General features: G+C 42.1%; 1 protein-coding gene across 1 annotated transcript in view; it reads left to right on the forward strand.

The window, feature by feature from the left end:
• The window catches only part of GCC2 (GRIP and coiled-coil domain containing 2), a 31,616-nt gene that overhangs the window by 7,623 nt on the left and 3,110 nt on the right, over nt 1-20,883 (forward strand). Inside the window, exons 6-22 of the mRNA XM_028727988.2 lie at nt 219-2,675; nt 3,845-3,905; nt 4,334-4,434; nt 5,740-5,838; nt 7,302-7,421; nt 8,966-9,130; nt 9,220-9,324; nt 10,635-10,797; nt 11,370-11,470; nt 11,590-11,667; nt 13,221-13,358; nt 14,639-14,754; nt 15,346-15,522; nt 15,760-15,977; nt 16,842-17,036; nt 17,473-17,612; nt 20,142-20,343. Of these exons, the coding sequence (XP_028583821.2) occupies nt 219-2,675; nt 3,845-3,905; nt 4,334-4,434; nt 5,740-5,838; nt 7,302-7,421; nt 8,966-9,130; nt 9,220-9,324; nt 10,635-10,797; nt 11,370-11,470; nt 11,590-11,667; nt 13,221-13,358; nt 14,639-14,754; nt 15,346-15,522; nt 15,760-15,977; nt 16,842-17,036; nt 17,473-17,612; nt 20,142-20,343 (4,636 nt within the window). The remainder of the gene's footprint in view (nt 1-218; nt 2,676-3,844; nt 3,906-4,333; nt 4,435-5,739; nt 5,839-7,301; nt 7,422-8,965; nt 9,131-9,219; nt 9,325-10,634; nt 10,798-11,369; nt 11,471-11,589; nt 11,668-13,220; nt 13,359-14,638; nt 14,755-15,345; nt 15,523-15,759; nt 15,978-16,841; nt 17,037-17,472; nt 17,613-20,141; nt 20,344-20,883) is intronic.

A 20,883-nucleotide genomic window follows, 5' to 3' on the forward strand; every position in this document is an offset into this window, starting at 1 on the left:
GATGAAGTAACGCCAGTTGTGCAGATCTTCTATACATGTTTTTGTGTCTGTCTTTATTCCTAGATTGTTCCCTCTGTCAGATGGGATTGGGGAGTGAGAATGGGTATTGGGTGGGTTTTGGTTTGATTTTGGTATTTTAAGTGCTGTAAATTGGGTATACACTTACAAAATGATTAAACTATGCATATATGACACTTCTCTGAATATTTTATCATTAGGCTGCTCTCGCTAAGGAAGGAGAATTGCAGAAGAAGTTTGCACAGTTGAACACTGACCACCTGAAAGAAATCGAAGGTCTTAAGAATGAAACCATAGCAACACAGTCCAAATATGATGAAACTATTGCCACGTTGCAAAAGGAACTGCTTGCAGAAAGGAGCAAACAAGAGCAGCTCACAGAACAGCTTAATTGTCAGAGTAATAACCACGAAGAAATTAAAAGGCTACAGGAAGAGGTCCATCAGACTAAGGCTGCCTATGAGGAACAAATATTGAATCTGAAGAAACAGTTGGAAGCTTCCATTGAGGGTAAGAAGGAGGAAACTGCCAAACTGCAAGATGTCATTGAAAGTAATTCTCAGTGTTACCAAAGGGAAATGGATAGATTAGATGAAGAGCTAGGCAAACAGAGGACTGCTCACCAAAAGGAGGTGTCTGAGTTGACATGTCAGCTTGAAACCGCTGTCAAAGCATGTGAAGAGGAGCAAAATCAGGTAGATCAGCTAAAGCAGAACTTAATAGAGCAATACAGGGTAAAAGAGAAGGACATGCAGGATGAATTGCGTGCTTGTAAAGAGAAATATGAGCGCGAACTGGAATACATAAGGCAAACTCTAACGAAAGATGTAGACAGCCTAGAATCTGGAAATGTGCAGTTGGAAACGGAAATGGCAGAAAAGACCAGACATTTAGAAAATGCTTTAAAAGAACTGGAATCTCAACACAGTATATTACAAGATGAGTTAACCTACATGAACAATGTTAAGATGAAACTGGAAGTGGAAATCCAGCATGCACAGGATGAATTCTTCCATGAAAAAGAAGATCTGGAGTTCAAAATTAACGAACTGCAGCTTGCCAAAGAGGATCACTGTGGCGTAGTTGAAAAACTAAAATCGGAGTTGAAGGCAGTAACAGAACAACACGAGAAGACTATAAAAGAAAATAGTCTGGAAACTGAAGAACTGTTAGAAAAGCATAGAAGGGAAATTTGTGATCTTAAACAATCAGTATCATTAAGTTTAGAGAGAGAAAATCAGTCATTGGCTCTTGAGATAGTGGATCTTAAAGAACAATGTCAGAAGCACCTACAGGAGAAAGAAGATGCAATTGCTAGTTATGAGAGCTTGCGTGAAACGATGGAAACCTTTCAAACAGAATTGGGGGAATCAGCTGGGAAGATAAGCAGAGAATTTGCATCCATGAAGCAACAGCAGGCTTCAGATGTTGATGAACTACAGAAAAAGCTTAGAGCTGCTTTCAGTGAAAAGGATGTTCTCCTTGAGACTGTAAATCGGCTCCGGGAACATACAGAACAACTTTCCTCCAAACTCGAGGAGCTGGAAGAGCTAAGGCATAAAATAGGGACTCTCCAGGAAGAGAATGAGAAACTTGTTGCTTCTCTTCATCAAAGAGAGGCTGCAGTGAAAGAACTGGAAGAGAAGGAGAGTGAGCTTTCATCACAGAACGATAGCATCCTAGACAAACTGAAATGCTCTGCTGAGACGATAGAAAGCCTTCAGGGGAAATGGAAAGAGGAGAAGGCAGCGGCTGAGGAACATCAGCAACGGGTTGAGGCTCTTAGCCTTTGCAACAGTGAATTGGAGCAACAGGTAGAGGAGTTGATGGTGAAACTGAAAGTGGAAAAAGAAGAGAACCAACTGAAGCTGGGGGAATTGGAACGGCAGGTTGAAGTTCTTCGGCAAGATAAAGTGCACCTCTCATCTGAAGTAGCAAGTCTACATGACGAAAATAACAAGCTCAAGGAAGACAGGGACCAAGCAGGGAAAGAGCTGGAAAGCATTGCATCTGAAAAGCAGGGCTGGATTGTGTCTCGAGAGAAAGCAGATAATTTAGAAACGAAATTGCAAACAGTCTGTGAAGAGAAAGACCATTTGACTAAGGTACTTGAGGAAGAAAAGGCTTTCAGATCTCTTGTCATGAGTCAGCTCTGTAGCCTCCTTGAGCAGATGGGCTCCAGAAACCCAGAAGAAAATGAAGGCGAAGATGTAGCCGGTCTGCTGCAAGCTGCGAATGAATTATTTGCAAAAATGAAGCAAGAGATACAAAGTCTGAACTCACAAAAGGATGGAAACGTGCTTCTACAGGAGGAAATGCAGAGGCTGCAGGAAGAAAATGCGGCTCGTTGCATGGAACTCAGATCTCTTTTGGACGATTATGAAAATGAAAAACTCCTGTTAAGAGAAGAGTTGGAAGGGGCTGCTTCTGAAAAAGAAGCCTTGCAGCTAGATATCCAGGAGCTGAAACACGCCAGTGAAAAACTCCGGAATGAGAACCAAGACATTTTAGTTTGTATGGAAGATCTATCTGAAAAGCATGCACTCTGTGAAAGCAAAATAAAAGAGCAAGAAGAGGAGCGAAAAAAATTAAGCTTAATCCTTGAGCAAAAAGAAACGGAAGTGAGAAACGTGCAGGCTGAGCTTTCTTTGCTAAAGGTTAGGGTTTTATTATTGAATTGCTCTCATTTATCCCCCAAGCCTCTTTAGAACAGAATTTGGGAAAGTAGTGGGAATTGTGAAATTCTTTGGTTACAATCTTTTGCTCTTACATGCAAAAGAAACACCACTCTTCATATCTCTTGTGAGGTTGGTGAGGATGATTTCATACTTTGCGTGATAGGCTTGTCTACTGCCTGTATAACAGTGTTGTGGTACATGCAGTAAGCACAACTCTTGCGTGAAAGCGTGCTTCCTCCTTCCATCCCCAGATATAAGCATTTATAGATTTGGAACCTGGGTTACGGGTTGGATTTGTGTTCTGAAGATTAATTATCCCTGAGTTCACAATAACTCTTGAAAACCATTCTTTTAGAGTGGCTGTTAATTTGGTCTTGTTTGAGTGCCACTAACTGCATTTTAAGATTGTGTTAAGTAGTCAGGGGTGAAACTTCTATGTTCTTTACTGATTCCCCCCAAAATTCTGGAAAATGAAAGTGAGCTAGGGTCTTCAAGACTTTTAGTATTCTTCACTTTGAGACACTTTAGAGGTGATAAAGCAATGAAGCTAGATGGTTTTGCAAGTGAATAATGCTTCAGGGATTCTCTGTCATTGCCTTATTAAGGAGAAACTTTTGCCCAAAGAGCTCTGCTCATAGGGCAGTAAAGAAATATTAATAGTAAATAAATAAAATAGCTAGTCTGAGGAGGAAAAGGATCAGAGAGAAACCAATGGTGCCATTTTTAATTAGAAAAGACATGTATTGCTGGATCTTAAAAAGTCATATCATTCTTACTGGAGCCTTTCCTAGTTTTATCTGCTTGTCTTTATCCTATGGAAACAAATAGCAGATGTAACTAGGAACTCCTGTTAACACTTAGGAGTCCAGTGTTACACCGAGCAAAGCAGAATGAAGGAATCAGCCTCAACAGCTTCCATTGTGATGTCACAATGAGACCACAGGTCACTTTGCTTTGTCTCTGGGAACCCCACCACCAAGCAGCAGCAGACACCAGTGTCGCTGCTCTACTGTTTGGAGAGAAAATTGCATCAATAAGTGCTTCTCAGAGGGCATTTCCGGGACAAGCTCAGTCTCTCTTACTTTAGATGAGTTACATTCAGTGATAGGATCAAGCTATCCATCTAATTTATTGTGTTTGCAATGCAGGCCTCTGTCAAGGAGTCTTCTGCTAAAGATGACCAGCAGTTATCAGAAGCAGAAAAAATGGGTATATATATATTTCTTTACCAGGTTTGCTGCTGTGTAAATAATTACTGAGTATTTAATGTTTGTTTCCGTCTCATCTCTGCAACCTGCAGTAAGTTGGATCTTCTGGAGATACTTTGCTCTGATAAAGACAAAATAGGGTTTCAGTCTGTGAGTCCTCGATTTCCAGGCTGCTTTCGAATCCTGAAATGTATGGCTTCCATTTTAAGAAAGCAAAGAAAACATATGAATGATGTGTGGGTTAATTTGCATGAGGTGGTGTGTAAATAGATCTTGCTATGGGATGTGACCATTTTTATTGTGATTTAAAAGCATTTCTTAATTGCTTAATGAATATAATGAAGCTGATACTTATTAATGAATTAGTTCTTATTTCAGAAAGAAGTTTTTGCCTTCACATTTTAAAATAGGTTTTGTTTGTTCATTCAGTGAATTTGGAAAGACAACTGAAAGAGAAAGAAGAAAAAGGAAATAAAATTAAAGCTGTTGCCGTGAAATTAAGGAAAGAACTGGAATGCAGCAGGAAAGAGGTAAGTGGAATCAAGTTCCATATGTTTTGTACCAATTCCTCGTGAGATGTTTGGTAATGTGTTTCTGGGGCCACACAGGTCTTTTTAGGCCTACTTTTAAGTTGTTCCAAGTAGGATGGTTCCAAAGTTTTCTCATTTGTGATTGTTAATGGGTTGGTGGCACTTTGGTAGCCTCCATTCTCATCTAACCACAGTCTTTAGTTTCAGTTTTGACAAAATGTCTGCCTACTTTAGAGGACTGGATGCATATGAGCCGGAGAAGATGGAAGTTATAAAGATCAGGGCAGGTAGATTCAGCGTTGACTTGAGAGGTTTTGGTCTTTGACAAATGGTTGTTTCATACATCTCATTTTTTCCTGCATGGCAGTACTGTACTTACATGGGGAAAAGGGGCATGGACACAATTCTACATGTGGAGTTGCCATGTCTTTTACAGTAAATACACATGTTTGGAAGCCGATACAACCCACACATTTGGAATTTCTTGTCTGTTCAGTTCTTCCTTGAAAGACAAGCTGCAAGGAAGGTTGGATTTGCTGTTCATCATTCTCTTTATAGCACGAATGACTAACCCATGACCTATGCACTGTATCTTGTCTGCCAAGCCACAGGAAGTGGCCTGATTTGAGCCCCCACTGCTTTATCTCCTGATCTGAGAGGGTTTTATCTCCTGAGATCTATTCAGGATATAAACTACTCTGTCTGATCTCTAAAGAGCAGTGAGTGAAAGTCAGCATTTCCCCCCTCACTGAGTTAAAAAAAGTAGAGTTTCCAGCCACCCCAGCAAAGGGTCAGGAATGCTGGAAGTGCCGATTCTGTATAAGTGTGTGTGAAATAATGTATCTATGACTAAAGAGACGGATGCTCAGTGGCTGCCACTCTGATGTTTGTACAGTGGTACCCCGGGTTAAGAACTTAATTCATTCTGAGTTAATTCAAGTTCGTTCTTAACTTGAAACTATTCTCAACCTGAAGCACCAATTTAGCTAATGGGACCTCCTGCTACTGCTGCGCTGCCGTGCAATTTCTGTTCTTATCCTGCAGCAAAGTTCTTAACCCAAGGCTAATGAGGGCTGGAATTTGGTGTTTGGTGAGCTCAGGGAGTGGGTTGCTCTTGGGTCCTGGCTTCACTGCACACTGAAAATCTGCTCCAGAGGAAACAAGGTAGGAAGTAGCGTGGGAAGTTTCAGGGGCGGTGAGAGTTAGTGAAATCCCCCCCCCTTTTTTTTTTCATTCACAGAAGGTTGTCTTCGGGTCCAATCACTGGTAGAAGTAACAAGGGTTAATGTCTTTCTTTGCACTTAGGCACAGTCACTTAGAGAAGAGGTGAAGTTATTGCAGTCAGAGAGACAGCAGCTGTCAACTTCAATGGGAGACATCATTCAGACAGCAGAGAGCTATAAGGTAAAGGACAAGTACTTTATCTTCATCACTTCCTGCTGTGCTTGAAGCGCTTAGGGCTTCTCTGAGCTTGTGCCCACATTGTTCCCAAGCACCTGCATTTCAGCTGCTGGGAAGTTATAAGCAGGGGCTGTGTTTGCAGTGGATAGCACTGTGCCCCAAAAACCCTATGCTTACAGCTTTGTTAGTGTGGATTTTTCTAAGGTGTTTCCCTCTTACATCATTTATTTATTTTTACATATTTGTTTTAATCCCCTTAAAAATTGCACAAAACTCACAGAAAGATCCTACAGAACCTATTGTTGCAGTTTATAAGCAGGGCAGTTGAAATATGGTCAGGATTTGTATCCCATATCTAACAGAGGCAAGGACTCAGTTATAGATCTGCCTACCCATTGCATGGTAACCCTAGTTTCTGTGTGTGAATTGACTCAGCTGTTAGTCCCTGTGTGCTTTTGTGCTTTTTTTAATCAGCAACATTTTGCTCTTTTCGAAAAAAGTTTTAGAATATAAGTATGCATCTACTTCTATCTCTTGGATGTTAATCTATTACATCGAATACATAATTCCTTCTCAAATTTTGTTCAGATGATCTTGTTTGACTCACAAGGTCCATGTGAGTTTGCTCAATAGGACCAACTCCCACAATTTCATACACCCTTCTCAAAATTAATGGAGTTTTTACTTTGGTTCCCCCATGTGGCATATGTAAGGCACAGTAATGACAGTGTATTACACAGTAGATTATCTTTATTTGAGAGAGTGGAGTCATTAAAATACGTTACTAAATAAACGCCTGGGTCAGACAGTATATTCACTTGCAGGATATTAAGTATTACTGTTATTTTCCTCTAAAATCTTTTTATCTTCTGAAGAAACCACTAACAGTGATAAGAATCAGCCCTCTCTGCCCCTGGCTTCTCACAAAGATCTGTCATCATCTTTATACATTTTAGCCAGTCTAATTGTACAGTGGTATCTAACATTTTAATAGTTTTCTAGTAAGTCGACTGAAATGGTATATATTTGAATCTTTGACCAGGTATATATATATATACATATATTAAAAAACTTAAGTAGTAGTTATTTCACTTTGCCTGTTTTTAAAGCAGTACGATTCCATGTTAAAACACAACTTCCCAGATATTTTCAGCAAGGATGCTGAAGATTGGCTGCTTGTTGGGCCAGCCCAAGTTCATGACATGGAGATAAACATAATGTGAACTTTTAATGCCTTCATCTAGCATGCCATTTTGCTTTGTAGTATATAACAGTATAGTTTCAATTGGATGCACCAGTGCAGATCTTTCAGACAGGTATCCAGAAAGTAAAATCTAGGTTTATTTCCATGTTAAGAAGTAGCTCTGTTTCCTGGTGCTACCCTGACAAAGAATATGACTGCTTATGCATACAGAACGTTGTGGGCTCGTAAATAAAGGCTTAATAGAATGTGTATGTGCTCCAAGAATCTTTTAACAGAGTTTGACAAGCAAGCAGAGCAGCTGGACATTGAAAAAGAGCGAGTTCGTAAATTTGAACACCAAATAGATGACCTGACGAGACAACTGGAAAACTCTACTCAGCAGGTGCTGGTTATATAACATATATACAAATGGAATTTGTTCTTATTTGGGGTGGGGGGAGCAAAAGTGAGAATTAATGGGAGGAGATTGGGGAGTGAGCAGTCTTGAGACTAGAAAATGAATTTTGCTTTTGCAGGGCTTGAGCCCCTGTTTGTGATCTTGGGCACTTCACTTGTTTTCTGGTTGAGCACTGTTTATTTCCAGCAGTGGCCAGCCACATGGCTCTGAGAAACCTACCGCAGGTCTTGAGGGTAACAGCATCCCCACTCTTCCCCCTGCCCACACCATTTTTAGTTCGCAGCAGTGTTGCCTGCTTTATTTCACTATCATAGCTCATTGCTACCAATCCAAAAGACCGAATTTTTTTGAAATACAAAGGTAGAAAAAGTCTATAACGAAATCTGGCTCTTTATTTTCACAGAGGAACATAAAGGTTTAATCTTGAGTTTCATGAAAAAAAAATATTGTTTAGATAGTATTTAGTGCCTCGGAAGGTGGCACAGATTTATTTTTTAAAGTGGAAATAAGTTTTGTTAGAGACAGGTGATTCTCTATCCCCATCCCAATGTATTCTTAAATAATGCAGTTCTTTAAGTATAATGTATATAAGAAATGTATAAGTATATAAGAAATGAGCCAACTTATATTAGATATCTTTGTCCTTCCGGGGAACTATGAGAAAGTTGTTCTGATCATTAATATGTGTTCCAACTGACCGAAATGTTATATCACGCAGGGTTGTCTGCATTAGTTTTCTTGTGCTGTATCATTACCACTAGGGACAATTTGCAGAAAGGAACCAGTTGAATCATACATTTGCTTAGAATCAGGCATATTTAAGCTCTCCTGAGATCGATGTACAGTGGTGCCCCGCAAGACGAATGCCTTGCAAGACGAAAAACTCGCTAGACGAAAGGGTTTTCCGTTTTTTGAGTCGTTCCACAAGACGAATTTCCCTATGGGCTTGCTTCGCAAGACGAAACGTCTTGCGAGTTCTTGCAAGTTTGTTTCCTTTTTCTTAAAGCCGCTAAGCCGTTAATAGCCACTAAGCCGCTAATAGCCGTGCTTCGCAAGACGAAAAAACCGCAAGACGAAGAGACTCGCGGAACGGATTAATTTCGTCTTGCGAGGCACCACTGTATCCAGGACTCGGGCCATTAAAGTAACAAAAGTGGGTTAAAAGCAATTAATATTTTTCAAGTATGTTTATGTTAGGATTTTGTGGGGTTTTTTGTAAGAATTCCAGTGCAGTTCAACGTAGAAAATACGAGAATGGTGTATGCCGTAATACTGTAATGCATATACAAAATAAAATTCAGAAAAACAGTATCATATATTTAGTGGCATACAAAGCATGGCTGTTCACACTACATGGCAAGCCTGTGTGAACTGAAGGCTTTTAAGCAAGTTATTTTAAGCCTCACACTGGGGGGGGGGGGGAGTCTGGCTTTTGAAAATGGTATCTGGGTGAAATCTCCAGTGTTTTAAGTGGTGTAGCTGAATATTTCCCATCCTGATTTTGCTAAAGCTGCTGCTATCCTTTTTAGCAAGACCAGTGGCGTTCTGCTAATGAAGACCTCTTGACTCGTGTTCAGACTTTGCAAACTAACACTAAGCTGCTAGAAACACAGCTACTGGAATCTCAGAGGGCCAAAGCAAAAGTCGATAAAGAACTCGAAGCTGAAAAGCTTCTAAAAGAACAAAAGATAAAGGTGAGTGACATGTGTTAGGAGAGCAGAAAGTAGAACAGATTAAGGTAGCTATTTCTGAATGAGTAGCCCTTGCGCTATTTTCTTTGCAGGACCACACTAATGCTGCAAAAGAAGTTGAAGAACTTCAAACACAACTTCAGAAAGAAAAGAAGCATCTCCAGAAAATTCTAGAAGAGCTGGAGTTGGCAAAGAAGGTAGCCTGGTAGTTTATATCTACCTCTCTCTTTCCCCCCCTGTCTTTTCTTTGCATATTTACCATCTTTTCACTCAGAGCCAGTGTGGTGTAGTGGTTAAGAGCGGTAGACTCGTAATCTGGGGAACCGGGTTCGTGTCTCCGCTCCTCCACATGCAGCTGCTTGGGCCAGTCACACTTCTTTGAAGTCTCTCAGCCCCACTCACCTCACAGAGTGTTTGTTGTGGGGGAGGAAGGGAAAGGAGATTGTTAGCCGCTTTGAGACTCCTTAGGGTAGTGATAAAGCGGGATATCAAATCCAAACTCTTCTTCTTCAGAAGGTAGAATCCATAAAAGAGCATGCAGAACTACAGAATAGGTCTTTGCTGGGTTTTCCCCCTCCCCCAAGTCTCTTCTAAAGGCCAAGGGACCTTCTGATTCAGCATGGGGACTCCAGGCCAATTCACAAGTTGTTGGTGATTCATATACAGCAGGGATATCCAACCAGTCGATCGTGATTGACAGGTAGATCGCCACACGATCTTGGTTGATCGCGGACAAGTAATGTCCCCGCCTCCGTCTCCCGGCGCTAGATTCCTGTGTTGGTGCCACAGCATTTGTGAACGTTTTGAAATGTAGCGCTTTGTGAAAAAAGCTGAACAATTCTGGCCACCCCCAAAAAAGTTTGACAACTTTGGCTACCCCCCCCCCAAAGCTCAACAGGGGGTAGATCACTGCCATTTATATTATACTGGGAGTAGATTGCAGTCTCTTTGGAGTTGGACGTGCCTGATATATAGAATCTTGTTTTTTATTTGGGTATTCCATGGCATGTTAAAGGTAAAGGTAAAGGTAAAGGTACCCCTGCCCGTACGGGCCAGTCTTGACAGACTCTAGGGTTGTGCGCCCATCTCACTCAAGAGGCCGGGGGCCAGTGCTGTCCGGAGACACTTCCGGGTCACGTGGCCAGCGTGACATCGCTGCTCTGGCGAGCCAGAGCCGCACACGGAAACGCCGTTTACCTTCCCGCTAGTAAGCGGTCCCTATTTATCTACTTGCACCCGGGAGTGCTTTCGAACTGCTAGGTTGGCAGGCGCTGGGACCGAACAACGGGAGCGCACCCCGCCGCGGGGATTCGAACCGCCGACCTTTTGATCGGCAAGCCCTAGGCGCTGAGGCTTTAACCCACAGCGCCACCCACGTCCCTATTTCCATGGCATGTTAAACGGGGCTAAAGAATAAATGTTTGGCAGGAATGTTAGGTCTACGGGACCAGCCAAAGCAGTGGTAGAAGTTAAAACTTGCAGGTGCCGTGTGTTTGTAAACCTACAGGATGCCCATAAGAGTACAGTGATGGACATGGAAATGGCTGATTATGAGCGTTGTGTAAAAGAACTTAATCAAAAGATTACTGACAAAAGCAGCAGAATTGAAGACCTTGAGCAAGAGATTAAAATTCAGAAGCAGAAGCAAGAGACTCTGCAGGAAGAAATCAGTGAGTAGCGCACTAAACTACTCCTTGGGTCTAAATAGGTTTTGTGGATGTTTCAGTACAGTAAGAGGGTTTTTTATAGGTATGCCTCAGAATAGCAGAGAAGCTACATCCTCCAAACAGAGGTCAATGGCCAGTAGATAGGAATAACTTTGCAAGAAATTTATTTTGTTAGGATTAACAAAGTGCCATAGCATTTACAAATCAGTGGCAGTATATGCCACTTCACAAATGTTTAAAGTTCAGTAGGTTGGAAAAGCCAACACCCCTTAGAAATATTTTTTCACGTCGATGATAAATCTGTACAGCTGTTCATTCACTCTATTTCTTCTAAAAGGATGTCTAGATTTTTAGTTGGGTTTAAAGCATTTCTTATCTGAAAATAGTATTTTAAAGTGAAAACTGCAACATTCTGGTATAGTTTTAATTCTAGTAAAAAGTTTAAATCAAGGAGCAAGAAGGAAGCTTCATTTCTTCTTTCCAAGCCTTTATAGAAAAATCTGGAAGAATTTCATTGAAAGTTCTGCTGTTTGCTTTCTGAATAAATTACCTTCAACGTTTGTTTTGTTCACTAGAATCATTCCAGAATACTGTACAAGAGTATGAGGGGAAAAACACGAAGATCAAACAGCTGCTGGTGAAAACGAAAAAGGAATTGGCTGACTCAAAGCAAGCAGTAAGTCCCTGTGCTTTCTAATAATTTGTTCTCTCTTCTGACAAAGTAATAATGATGCTGCTTCATTTCGCTCTTCTGCAGCATAGTGCTAAATTATTAAAGATGGTCTTGTTTTGCAGGGAAATGAACTTCTGAGGCTTCAAGCATCTTTAAAAGGGGAGTTGGAAGCAAGTCAGCAGCAAGTCGAAGTTTATAAGGCAAGATCTCTTCCCCCCCCCCCCTTTCCCAAAAAAAGTAGTGAGATGCACAGTATTGCACCTCCCCAGAATGGTAGCTAAAGCTGTATGTTAAAAACCGTAACTGCAATCAATTGCTATCATACATGCTATCTCCCTGAAATACTACATTTTTCAAGATGATATTCTGCTGTTACGTATTTACAAATAAGTTGCATTGAAATCAATAAAACCTTACTAGGTAAGGATGCACTCTTAGACTCAGTTTCCAGAATAAGTACCACTGAGTTCGGTGGTGTTACTTTGGAGTAAAGGTAAAGGAACCCCTGACCATTAAGTCCAGTCGCGGACGGCTCTGTGGTTATGGCACTCATCTCGCTTTACTGGCCGAGGGAGCCGGCATACAGCTTCCGGGTAACGTGGCCAGCATGACTAAGCCGCTTCTGGCGAACCAGAGCAACGCACGGAAACGCCGTTTACCTTTCCACCGGAGTGGTACCTATTTATCTACTTGTACTTGACGTGCTTTCGAACTGCTAGGTTGGCAGGAGCAGGGACCGAGCAACGGGAGCTCACCCCGTTGTGGGGATTCAAACCACCAACCTTCTGATTGGCCAACAGCCCTAGGTTCTGTGGTTTAGACCACAGCGCCACCCGCGTCCCTTTACTTTGGAGTAGTTGGGTACATACTGCTATTACATGCTTTTGGATCTGCCATTGTAGTCGTTTTCTGTACCCAGTCCCTCCCCAAAGCCCAGGATAGATTTCAAGTTGAGAATAAAGAAACTGGGCACAATCCAATCCAAACTGAGCCTTTTTAAGTCCTGTTGATTTCAGTGAAGAGAGTTAGGCGTGTGTGGACAACTCCTATTGAAATCAGTGTGGGGCCCCGAAATGCTTGACGGGATTGTTCCAAATATATTCCTTTTAATAAAATTAAAAGCAGCTTGTAAATTGGATTGCCAAGCTGCATCCGTTCTCCACTCATGCCACACCACTATGTTTTGTAGTCAATGTTATATTCATTTCATGTTTTCCTACATGAGTGCAGTGAGAAATATACAATGTCACATATGACTAAAGTCTTTGGCCAAAATGGTGTGTCTCATTTTTTCTCCACTTGAATACTTTTTTTGGAAGCTGCAGGAATTCCAGGCTATAAAGCCCATGACAAAATAGACATACACAGTTTTTACATGCAACTTTCTGTGTAAGGATGTTTTTATATCAAGTAGCTCTTGGTTAATTGCAACTACTTGAATTCATCGCTTCATGCCACTTGTTAAACATTTGAGCATTTACCTATCTTTGAATCTAGCAACAAAACAGACGTAAGCCACTAAGTGGAGCACTTTTGCTATGGAAAAGAGTAAAAAGGCAAAGTAAAGGTATTCCTGTGCCACCAAAATCGTTCCGGACGGTTGTTGGAAGCTTCAAATTTTGTCAATTTGATATTCCTTATTACTGTCCAATCCAAAATGGAAACTTGTAGCAATAACTTTTCATTTAATGAGAAAACACCATTGGCAACAGCTAAATTCAAATCTTTTGGATCTGTGAATGTCCTTTTACAGATCCAGTTGGCTGATATAACCTCGGAAAAACACAGGATACAGGAACACCTGCGGACTTCACTAGAGCAACACCAGAGGGTCCAGAGTACTTATCAGCAGAAATTAGCAGCTCTTCAAGAAGAATGTAGTACAGCAAAGGTATTTTCTTGTGGGGGAGGGATTCCAAGTCCTAAGGAATGGCTCCTCTATGAAAATGTCCAGTAAGCATCTTAACAGTTGCTTAGAGGTTGAGAGATGCTGCCTGACATTCAGTACTTTGGAAAAATGAATTATTCAGTTGCCTAGCTTTGTGCGCCTCTCAGATCTCCAAGGAGCTTGTGAAGAGCAAATGTTTTTATTAAAGTCAGTCTTAGTTCTAAAGACCAAATGCTCACCATGGCATCCAACAGTTCTTTTAGGAGAATTAATTCGTCATCTTTCCCTATGAGCAAAACTGGCTGGCATCTTAATTTCCTTTCAGTTTTGCCGTATATCCATGACTGGTAGACTTTCCCGGTGTTGCTATGTTGTAGATACAAATGCAGCATAAAAGAGAAAAGTCTGACTGATTGCAAGGAGGTTACAGTTAGAGGTGCTAAGCACCACAGTATGTATGTAGATATTATTTTAGGCTTTGCGATATACAGGTTAAATTAATCTGATTGTATAGAACGCCCGAAATCAGCTGCATTTAGAACACCCAAACTGGCGAAAGTTGGGATTTGTCCTTGGTAATAGATGGAGTGGAGTGGAAAAAGCTGTATTTCCTATAAGGATATTTTGGGGAGCAGGAAGGGGAATCAAGTTACAAAGAGTTTTCAATCAGTTGCAAAGAACGTTTGTACTGCTTGAACCTCCCACCCCTTTGTGTTTACTGCACAAAGATAAATGATTGCTGTTTTTGCTTTCTGGGCAGTGTTTTCTGCATGCTCTTCAGCAGACTTCCAAACTGAACGTAGAATTATCTATCTTCTTGGTTGCTTTTACAAAGCAGAATGACTCAGAATCCGTGACAGTTATAACTAGGCGTGTGATTGATGTGTGTGTAGGAGGGGACTGGCTTGTGATGGCAGGATGTGTCATGGAACAGAAGCGTGGCTTGTGAGGTTTCCGCCCCTGGCTTGCATTGTAATTGTTATTGGTTGTCGTTGGTTACACTTAGATGACAAAATAGCATTGTACTTGGTCATGCATTAAATGTGTGCATTGAAGCTACAAATGATGTGCCTTTGAAACAAAGGTGTTGTTGCTTTTTACTGTCATCATTTAAGAACAGATTATCCTGTGAAGCTCAAGGGAGGGGTGTAATATTTCTCTAATTAAAAAAAGAAGAAGTGTGTGAATGGATGTGTATATCTACATGGGCACCACAAGTAACTCTTTAGGTTTTGTTCCTTATGCAAATTGAAATAACCTTCTGCCCCCATATGACATTGCAGGCAGAATACTCCGCTGTAACCTCTGAATTTGAAAGCTACAAAGTCCGCGTTCATAATGTTTTAAAACAGAAGAACAAGTCTTCTCACTCTGAAGCGGATGTGACCAAGCAAGAAAGGTAAGTGTTGCATGGTTGGAAGGTTTTGGTGGATGCTGGTTTAAATCAAAATTCCGTTCTCAGGGCGTTTGTTAATATTAGGGCTCAAAGTTTCTCAGTTCACAGATTGCCTCAGTGTATTTGCAAAGTAGATCTAGAATCTTACTTAGTTCCAAGTGGATATAGAGACGGAAAAGGTTCATAGTACACTTAATATTTGTCTGATTCAGATGTAACACTAAAATATACCTCTATTTAACTTCCCTCTCCTCCGATGCAGTCATTATGATCCTGCTTGTATTTCTCCAGTCCATTTAGCATGCAGCAGCCATACGATGTGGCAAACTTCCATGCTCTTGTTTGTGGAGTTCCGCTTGTTCCAAAGTACAAAAGTTTGATTTGATTTGGATGTGTATGATGAAATTCAGATGCATTCATCACTTCTTTCAGCCTTACATTCTTCAATTCTGTTACGGATTTGTAGATGCAGTCATAGAAGACTAACAAAGCACAGAAGAATTCCATTTTTTTGTGATTTAGGAAGGTACACTTGAAGGTTCAGGAAAAGGTACACGCTTGCCGTGTTTAGTAGTGTGTTTTTCTTTTCTTTAGAGAACACATGGAAAATATAATAGACCAACTGAAGATCAAATTGCAAGACACTCAGCATAACTTACAAATGAATATAACCGAGCTTCAGTCACTGCAGACGGAACACGACACTCTGCTGGAAAGGCACAATAAAATTCTTCAAGAGACTGTGGCAAAGGAAGCAGAGCTCCGAGAAAAGTACGTTAATACACCTTGTAAATTCCATTGTGCTGATGACTGGTGTTTCATCTTTAAATTTTGTGCCTAAGCGGATCTTTGGAGCTAAAAGCCTCCATGCCTTCGGTGTTCCTATGGTGGGAAGATGTTTCAATAAATTTTTGCTGTTCTCCACCCCCTCCCTAAGTTGAGACATCATTAACAGTTCCTTGTTTAACTAACATGTACATTCTTTGGCTGGGTGGAAATACCTTCCAGGCTCTGCACAATCCAGTCTGAAAACATGGTGATGAAGTCGGAGCACGCGCAGATTGTCAGCCAGCTGACAGCCCAGAATGAAGCTCTTCGCAACAGTTTCCGCGATCAAGTCCGGCACCTGCAAGAAGAGCACAGGAAGACGGTGGAGACTTTGCAGCAGCAGCTGTCCAAAGTAGAAGCCCAGCTTTTTCAACTCAAAAGCGAGCCAAACACCAAAAGTAAGTTATCCGATACTCACTGAAGGAATAATGCTGAGCTGAGCTCACCTAGCAACTGTTTCTGTGCTTGTCGAATAAACTCCACTTAGGACTCTATTCCCCAGCTTCATTTAAGGTGAATTGCCAATTCTGTCACCGATTCGAGTCTCCTATTACACAATGTCCTGTGGCAGGACTAGTTTTCCTGTTAGGCAGGATGGTAGCAGAGGTTTTTTGTTGGGGGGGGGGGCGCACCTCTGCAGAGCCAAGCGGTTTTACTCTTAAAACTATCGGGGCAGACTTTGGTATTACGGCACCCTGAGCCAGTCCAAAATTTGCCCCTCCAGGCCTCATGCTGTACGGAGGTCTGAGGGCTTCCACCTCCTTCCTGCAGCTGAGCAAGTGCTTGCAGGAGCTTTCCTGAAACCACCTCTGTTACTGTTTTTATATCCAGGTGGGTAGGGATTAGATCATGGGTAGGCAAACTAAGGCCCGGGGACCAGATCTAGCCCAGTCACCTTCTAAATCCTGCCCGTGGATGGTCCAGGAATCAGCGTGTTTTTACATGAGTAGAATGTGTCCTTTTATTTAAAATGCATCTCTGGGTTATTTGTGGGGCATAGGAATTCTTTTTTCCCCTCTAAAATATAGTCCAGCCCCACACAAGGTCTGAGGGACAGTGAACCGGCCCCTGCTGAAAAAGTTTGCTGACCCCTATTCTGCTTCAGGAATGAATCAACGTTATCTTGAGGCATTTCTATGTTGTACAGCAGTGTGTCTTTTGGTACTTAAAAAAAAAAAAGGGCTGTTAACAATGTTTAGGTAATTCCCTTCCAGATGTTTTGTTTTGTCTCGGAATTGCTTTATAATGGCTTATTTTTCCAGGTTCTGCTCCGTCCAACCTTCCAGCAAAGAACTTGCGAGAGCGGAGGAGCACTGACCTTCCTCTTCTCGATGTGCACACTATAACCAGGGAGGAGGGCGAAGGAATGGAAACCACTGACACAGAGTCTGTATCTTCTGCCAGTACTTACATGCCGTCGTTGGAACAGCTTCTTAATACCCCTGATGCAAAATTTGGTAAGGAAGGCTTGCTCATGCATTGATGCAGTTCATATTTTAAAGTTCTGTTTTTGGCACAATGCAGAACTTGGCACAAGTTGTACGACTTCTTTATTGTTGCATTGAGGTCTGTCATACTTTCTTCATGTTTAGCCCTCATCATGAGCCACGATGATGCACATATGGCCTAGGGAATGTCAAATTCAGCCTAGAGATGCACATTCTTCAAGGCCTGTTGAAAATTTTGTGTATTGTGACAGGTTCCCAGGGCAGCATGTTTACGGAAAACGTATGCGCATGTTCTTCATGAAACCTGGCGAACATGCACCGTCACCGGTTGCCATGCACATAACATGCTCAGCCTGTATCCCCTTAACATATACACACTTGCAGCCATAAGAAATAGTAGAAGCATCAATCACATTTGAAACTGGCTTATTGTGAACCATTTTAGAAGCTCCGCACTGGGAAGCTGAACTCACCAAAGAAGAGTTGGTGCAGAAGCTGAGCACCACGTCGAAGAGCGTGGATCACTTAAATGGACTGCTGCGTGAATCGGAAGCCACCAACGTGATCCTCATGGAACAAATAAAGGTTAGCAGGCATATCCTTACCAAGCTCTGGTGAACTGCATGGTGCATCAGTTTTTGTTTGCAAAGCCTAAAAATCCTTTTGCGGTTATGTGAACTCAGTGCTATTCTCGTTCCCACAACTTGACAGCTTCTCCCCATCAGCTCACAGAAATACTGTCTTCCTCACTTTTGTGATCGTGAGGACTAACAAATCCTCACAGAATGGAATCTCCTATTAAGTTTTTGGTTCTTCCCTAGGAAAAGGAATCAGGCAATATCAGGAAATGTAAATGAACGTGGGCTAATAAGAATGTTAAAAAGGCAGAATATGAAGTAGTAGGGAAGCCTCCCCAGAGGTCTAGGAAAATCAGGAACTGGAAATTAGCTGAACAGAATTTTGACAGCTAAGAATGTCAGTTGCCTGTCAGGGTGAGTACAGTGAAATGTGAAGCAATTGGGACGAGGCGAGGAGACTCCATCACTGTCACCGGAGGAAAGCATTTTTACACAGTCAGTTTCCTGGTGCACAGTCCCATAAGTGATTAGAAAGAGTCGGAAATGGGGCGAGCTTGAGTCAAGCTCTGCTTCCAAGCAGAAGCTTTAGAGCTTCATTGACTGCTTTTGACTCAGTGGTGAGAAGTGTGAAAGATCGAACAGGAGAGGGAGCCTCAGAAAGAGGTTGACTGTGTCCCATACACCAACAGATACTTTGAGACTGCCAGCCCCTTTAAATTGCCGGAAGCCGGGATGTGGGGAGCCTGTATTCTTGGCTTCCTGACTTCCTATGGGAGTTCCTGCTTGCCCACAGCTTCTTGAAACACTGTTGGAAGGGGATGTCACCACTAGGAGAAGCTATAGCAACTACTTTATAAGAGTCTTTCCTCTAGCTTCCTCTCTCACCCAGATTCCCAGTGTATTTCTTCCTCTGGTTTCAGTGCATCTGAGAGCCAGTTCATGCTGCTGAGTTTCTCCTTGTGGTCTCACATGGGGGTGCATCACTGCATGGGAAAAAGTTAATCTGAAATAGGCTGTGCCCATTATTGCCGCTGCTAGACAGCTAGACTGGTGACTGGGAGTGGCCGCCGGGACTATATAACACCTGAAAGACCTACATTGGCTCCCAGTACGTTTCTGAGCACAATTCAAAATGTTGGTGCTGACCTTTAAAGCCCTAAATGGCCTTGGTCCTGTATACCTGAAGGAGCGTCTCCATCCCTATTGTTCAGCCCAAACACTGAGGTCCAGTGCCAAGGGTCTTCTGGTGGTTCCCTCCCTGCGAGAAGTAAGGTTTCAGAGAACCAGGCAGAGGGCCTTCTCCGTAGTGGCGCCCACCCTGTGGAATGCCCTCCCATCAGATGTCAAGGAAATAAACAACTATCTGACTTTTTGAAGTATAGGGAAGTTTTTAATTTTTGAGGTTTTATCGTGTTTTGAATATTCTGTTGGGAGCTGCCCAAATCCAGCCAGATGGGCAGAGTATAAATAATAATAATATGTTGTTGTTGTTGTTGTTGTTATATAGACAAACATGCAGCGGTTGTTCACTCAGTTGCTTTGCATGACCCAGTCTGTTTGCTTTTATTGCGTTGGTTAGTTGCTTTTCTTAAGAATGTAACTCAAAGCGATTTTGACTGAACCAATTAAAAATGATGATAAAAACCTAAGAGTGCAACAGTTCAAATAAAATACTAGAAAGCACTGTCAATAAAAAGGCAGGTCTGCAAATCCTACCCAGCTAAGAGGCCACAGTATCCTTCAGTTCACAGTCTAAAGGTGCAGGGTGGGGGAAGATAAATTGTTGCTTCATGCCTAAAACTAAACAAGGATAGTGTCAGGCGTACCTCCTTGGGGAGAGCATTCCACTTGTGTTACCACCTTCCAAACCCCCTGTGGAGGGTGCACGGAAAGAAGGGCCTCAGATGATGATCGCAAGGTTCAGGGTGGTTCATAAGGTAAGGAAAGTTTATCCTTTCCTTCATTCACTGGTGTATCTGCATATGCGATCATGTTGAAGCAATTTAGCAGTAATAATAATAATAATAATAATAATTTATTATTTGTACCCCGCCCATCTGGCTGGGTTTCCCCAGCCACTCTGGGCGGCTTCCACAAAGACCAAAAATACACTAATATGTCATACATTAAAAACTTCCCTGAACAGGGCTGCCTTAAGATGTCTTCTGAATGTCAGGTAGTTGTTTATCTCTTTGACATCTGATGGGAGGGCACCACTACCGAGAAGGCCCTCTGCCTGGTTCCCTGTAGCTTTGCTTCTCGCAATGAGGGAACCGCCAGAAGGCCCTTGGCGCTGGACCTCAGTGTCCGGGCAGAACGATGGGGGTGGAGACGCTCACAAGTTCTATTCTGTTCTATGTATCACGGCATGCTTTCATGCCACGTTCAGTCTGCCCGGGAACTTGGACCGGTGCAGAAATGCGCCTACCTTTTCCTCGTGCCATTTGTCTTAACATGTCACGACGGTGCCCTGTTGGGCTTCTTCGCGTCCGCGTGGGGTTATCTTAAGAGATCTTTCTTTGATTTTCACCTCCAGCTTCTTAAAAGTGAAATAAGGCGATTGGAAAGGAACCAAGAGCGAGAGAAATCTGTTGCTAATCTGGAATATCTGAAGAATGTTCTGCTCCAGTTTATATTCCTAAAATCGGGCAGTGAAAGAGAGAGGCTTCTGCCAGTCATTGACACCATGCTGCAGCTGAGTCCAGAAGAAAAAGGAAGGCTAGTTGCGATAGCTCAAGGTACATGAAGCTTTTATTTTCATTTTGCTACTGGTGTTATCAGAGAAAGGGAAGTGGGACAGTTGCTGTTAGTGGTGAGCTTTGCAGCAAGATAGAAATTGAGAGAAATCTGGCTCTCTTCCCATCTGCAAGGGCATGCGTACAGTCAGAACTGCAAGGAGAGAGAGTGGCTTTCTACAGTTTGAACTCCCAACATCTAAGAAACAAGTTACCAGTGACAATTTTAATGTAAACTATAACATGTAACTTTACATTAAAATTGTCACTGGTAGCTTGTTTCTTAGATGTTTTTTAATGTAAACTATAACATGTAACTAGGGACACGGGTGGTGCTGTGGGTTAAACCACAGAGGCTAGGACTTGCCGATCAGAAGGTCAGCGGGGGTTTTTTTTGGGGGGTGCATGTTCAGCAATGTGCTGAACACAACTTTTGATCTGAAAATAATACAGTGGTACCTCGGGTTAAGTACTTAATTCGTTCCGGAGGTCCGTTTTTAACCTGAAACTGTTCTTAACCTGAAGCACCACTTTAGCTAATGT

Source organism: Podarcis muralis, chromosome 4 (genome assembly GCF_964188315.1).
Source record: "Podarcis muralis chromosome 4, rPodMur119.hap1.1, whole genome shotgun sequence".
Classification (NCBI taxonomy): Eukaryota; Metazoa; Chordata; class Lepidosauria; order Squamata; family Lacertidae; genus Podarcis; species Podarcis muralis.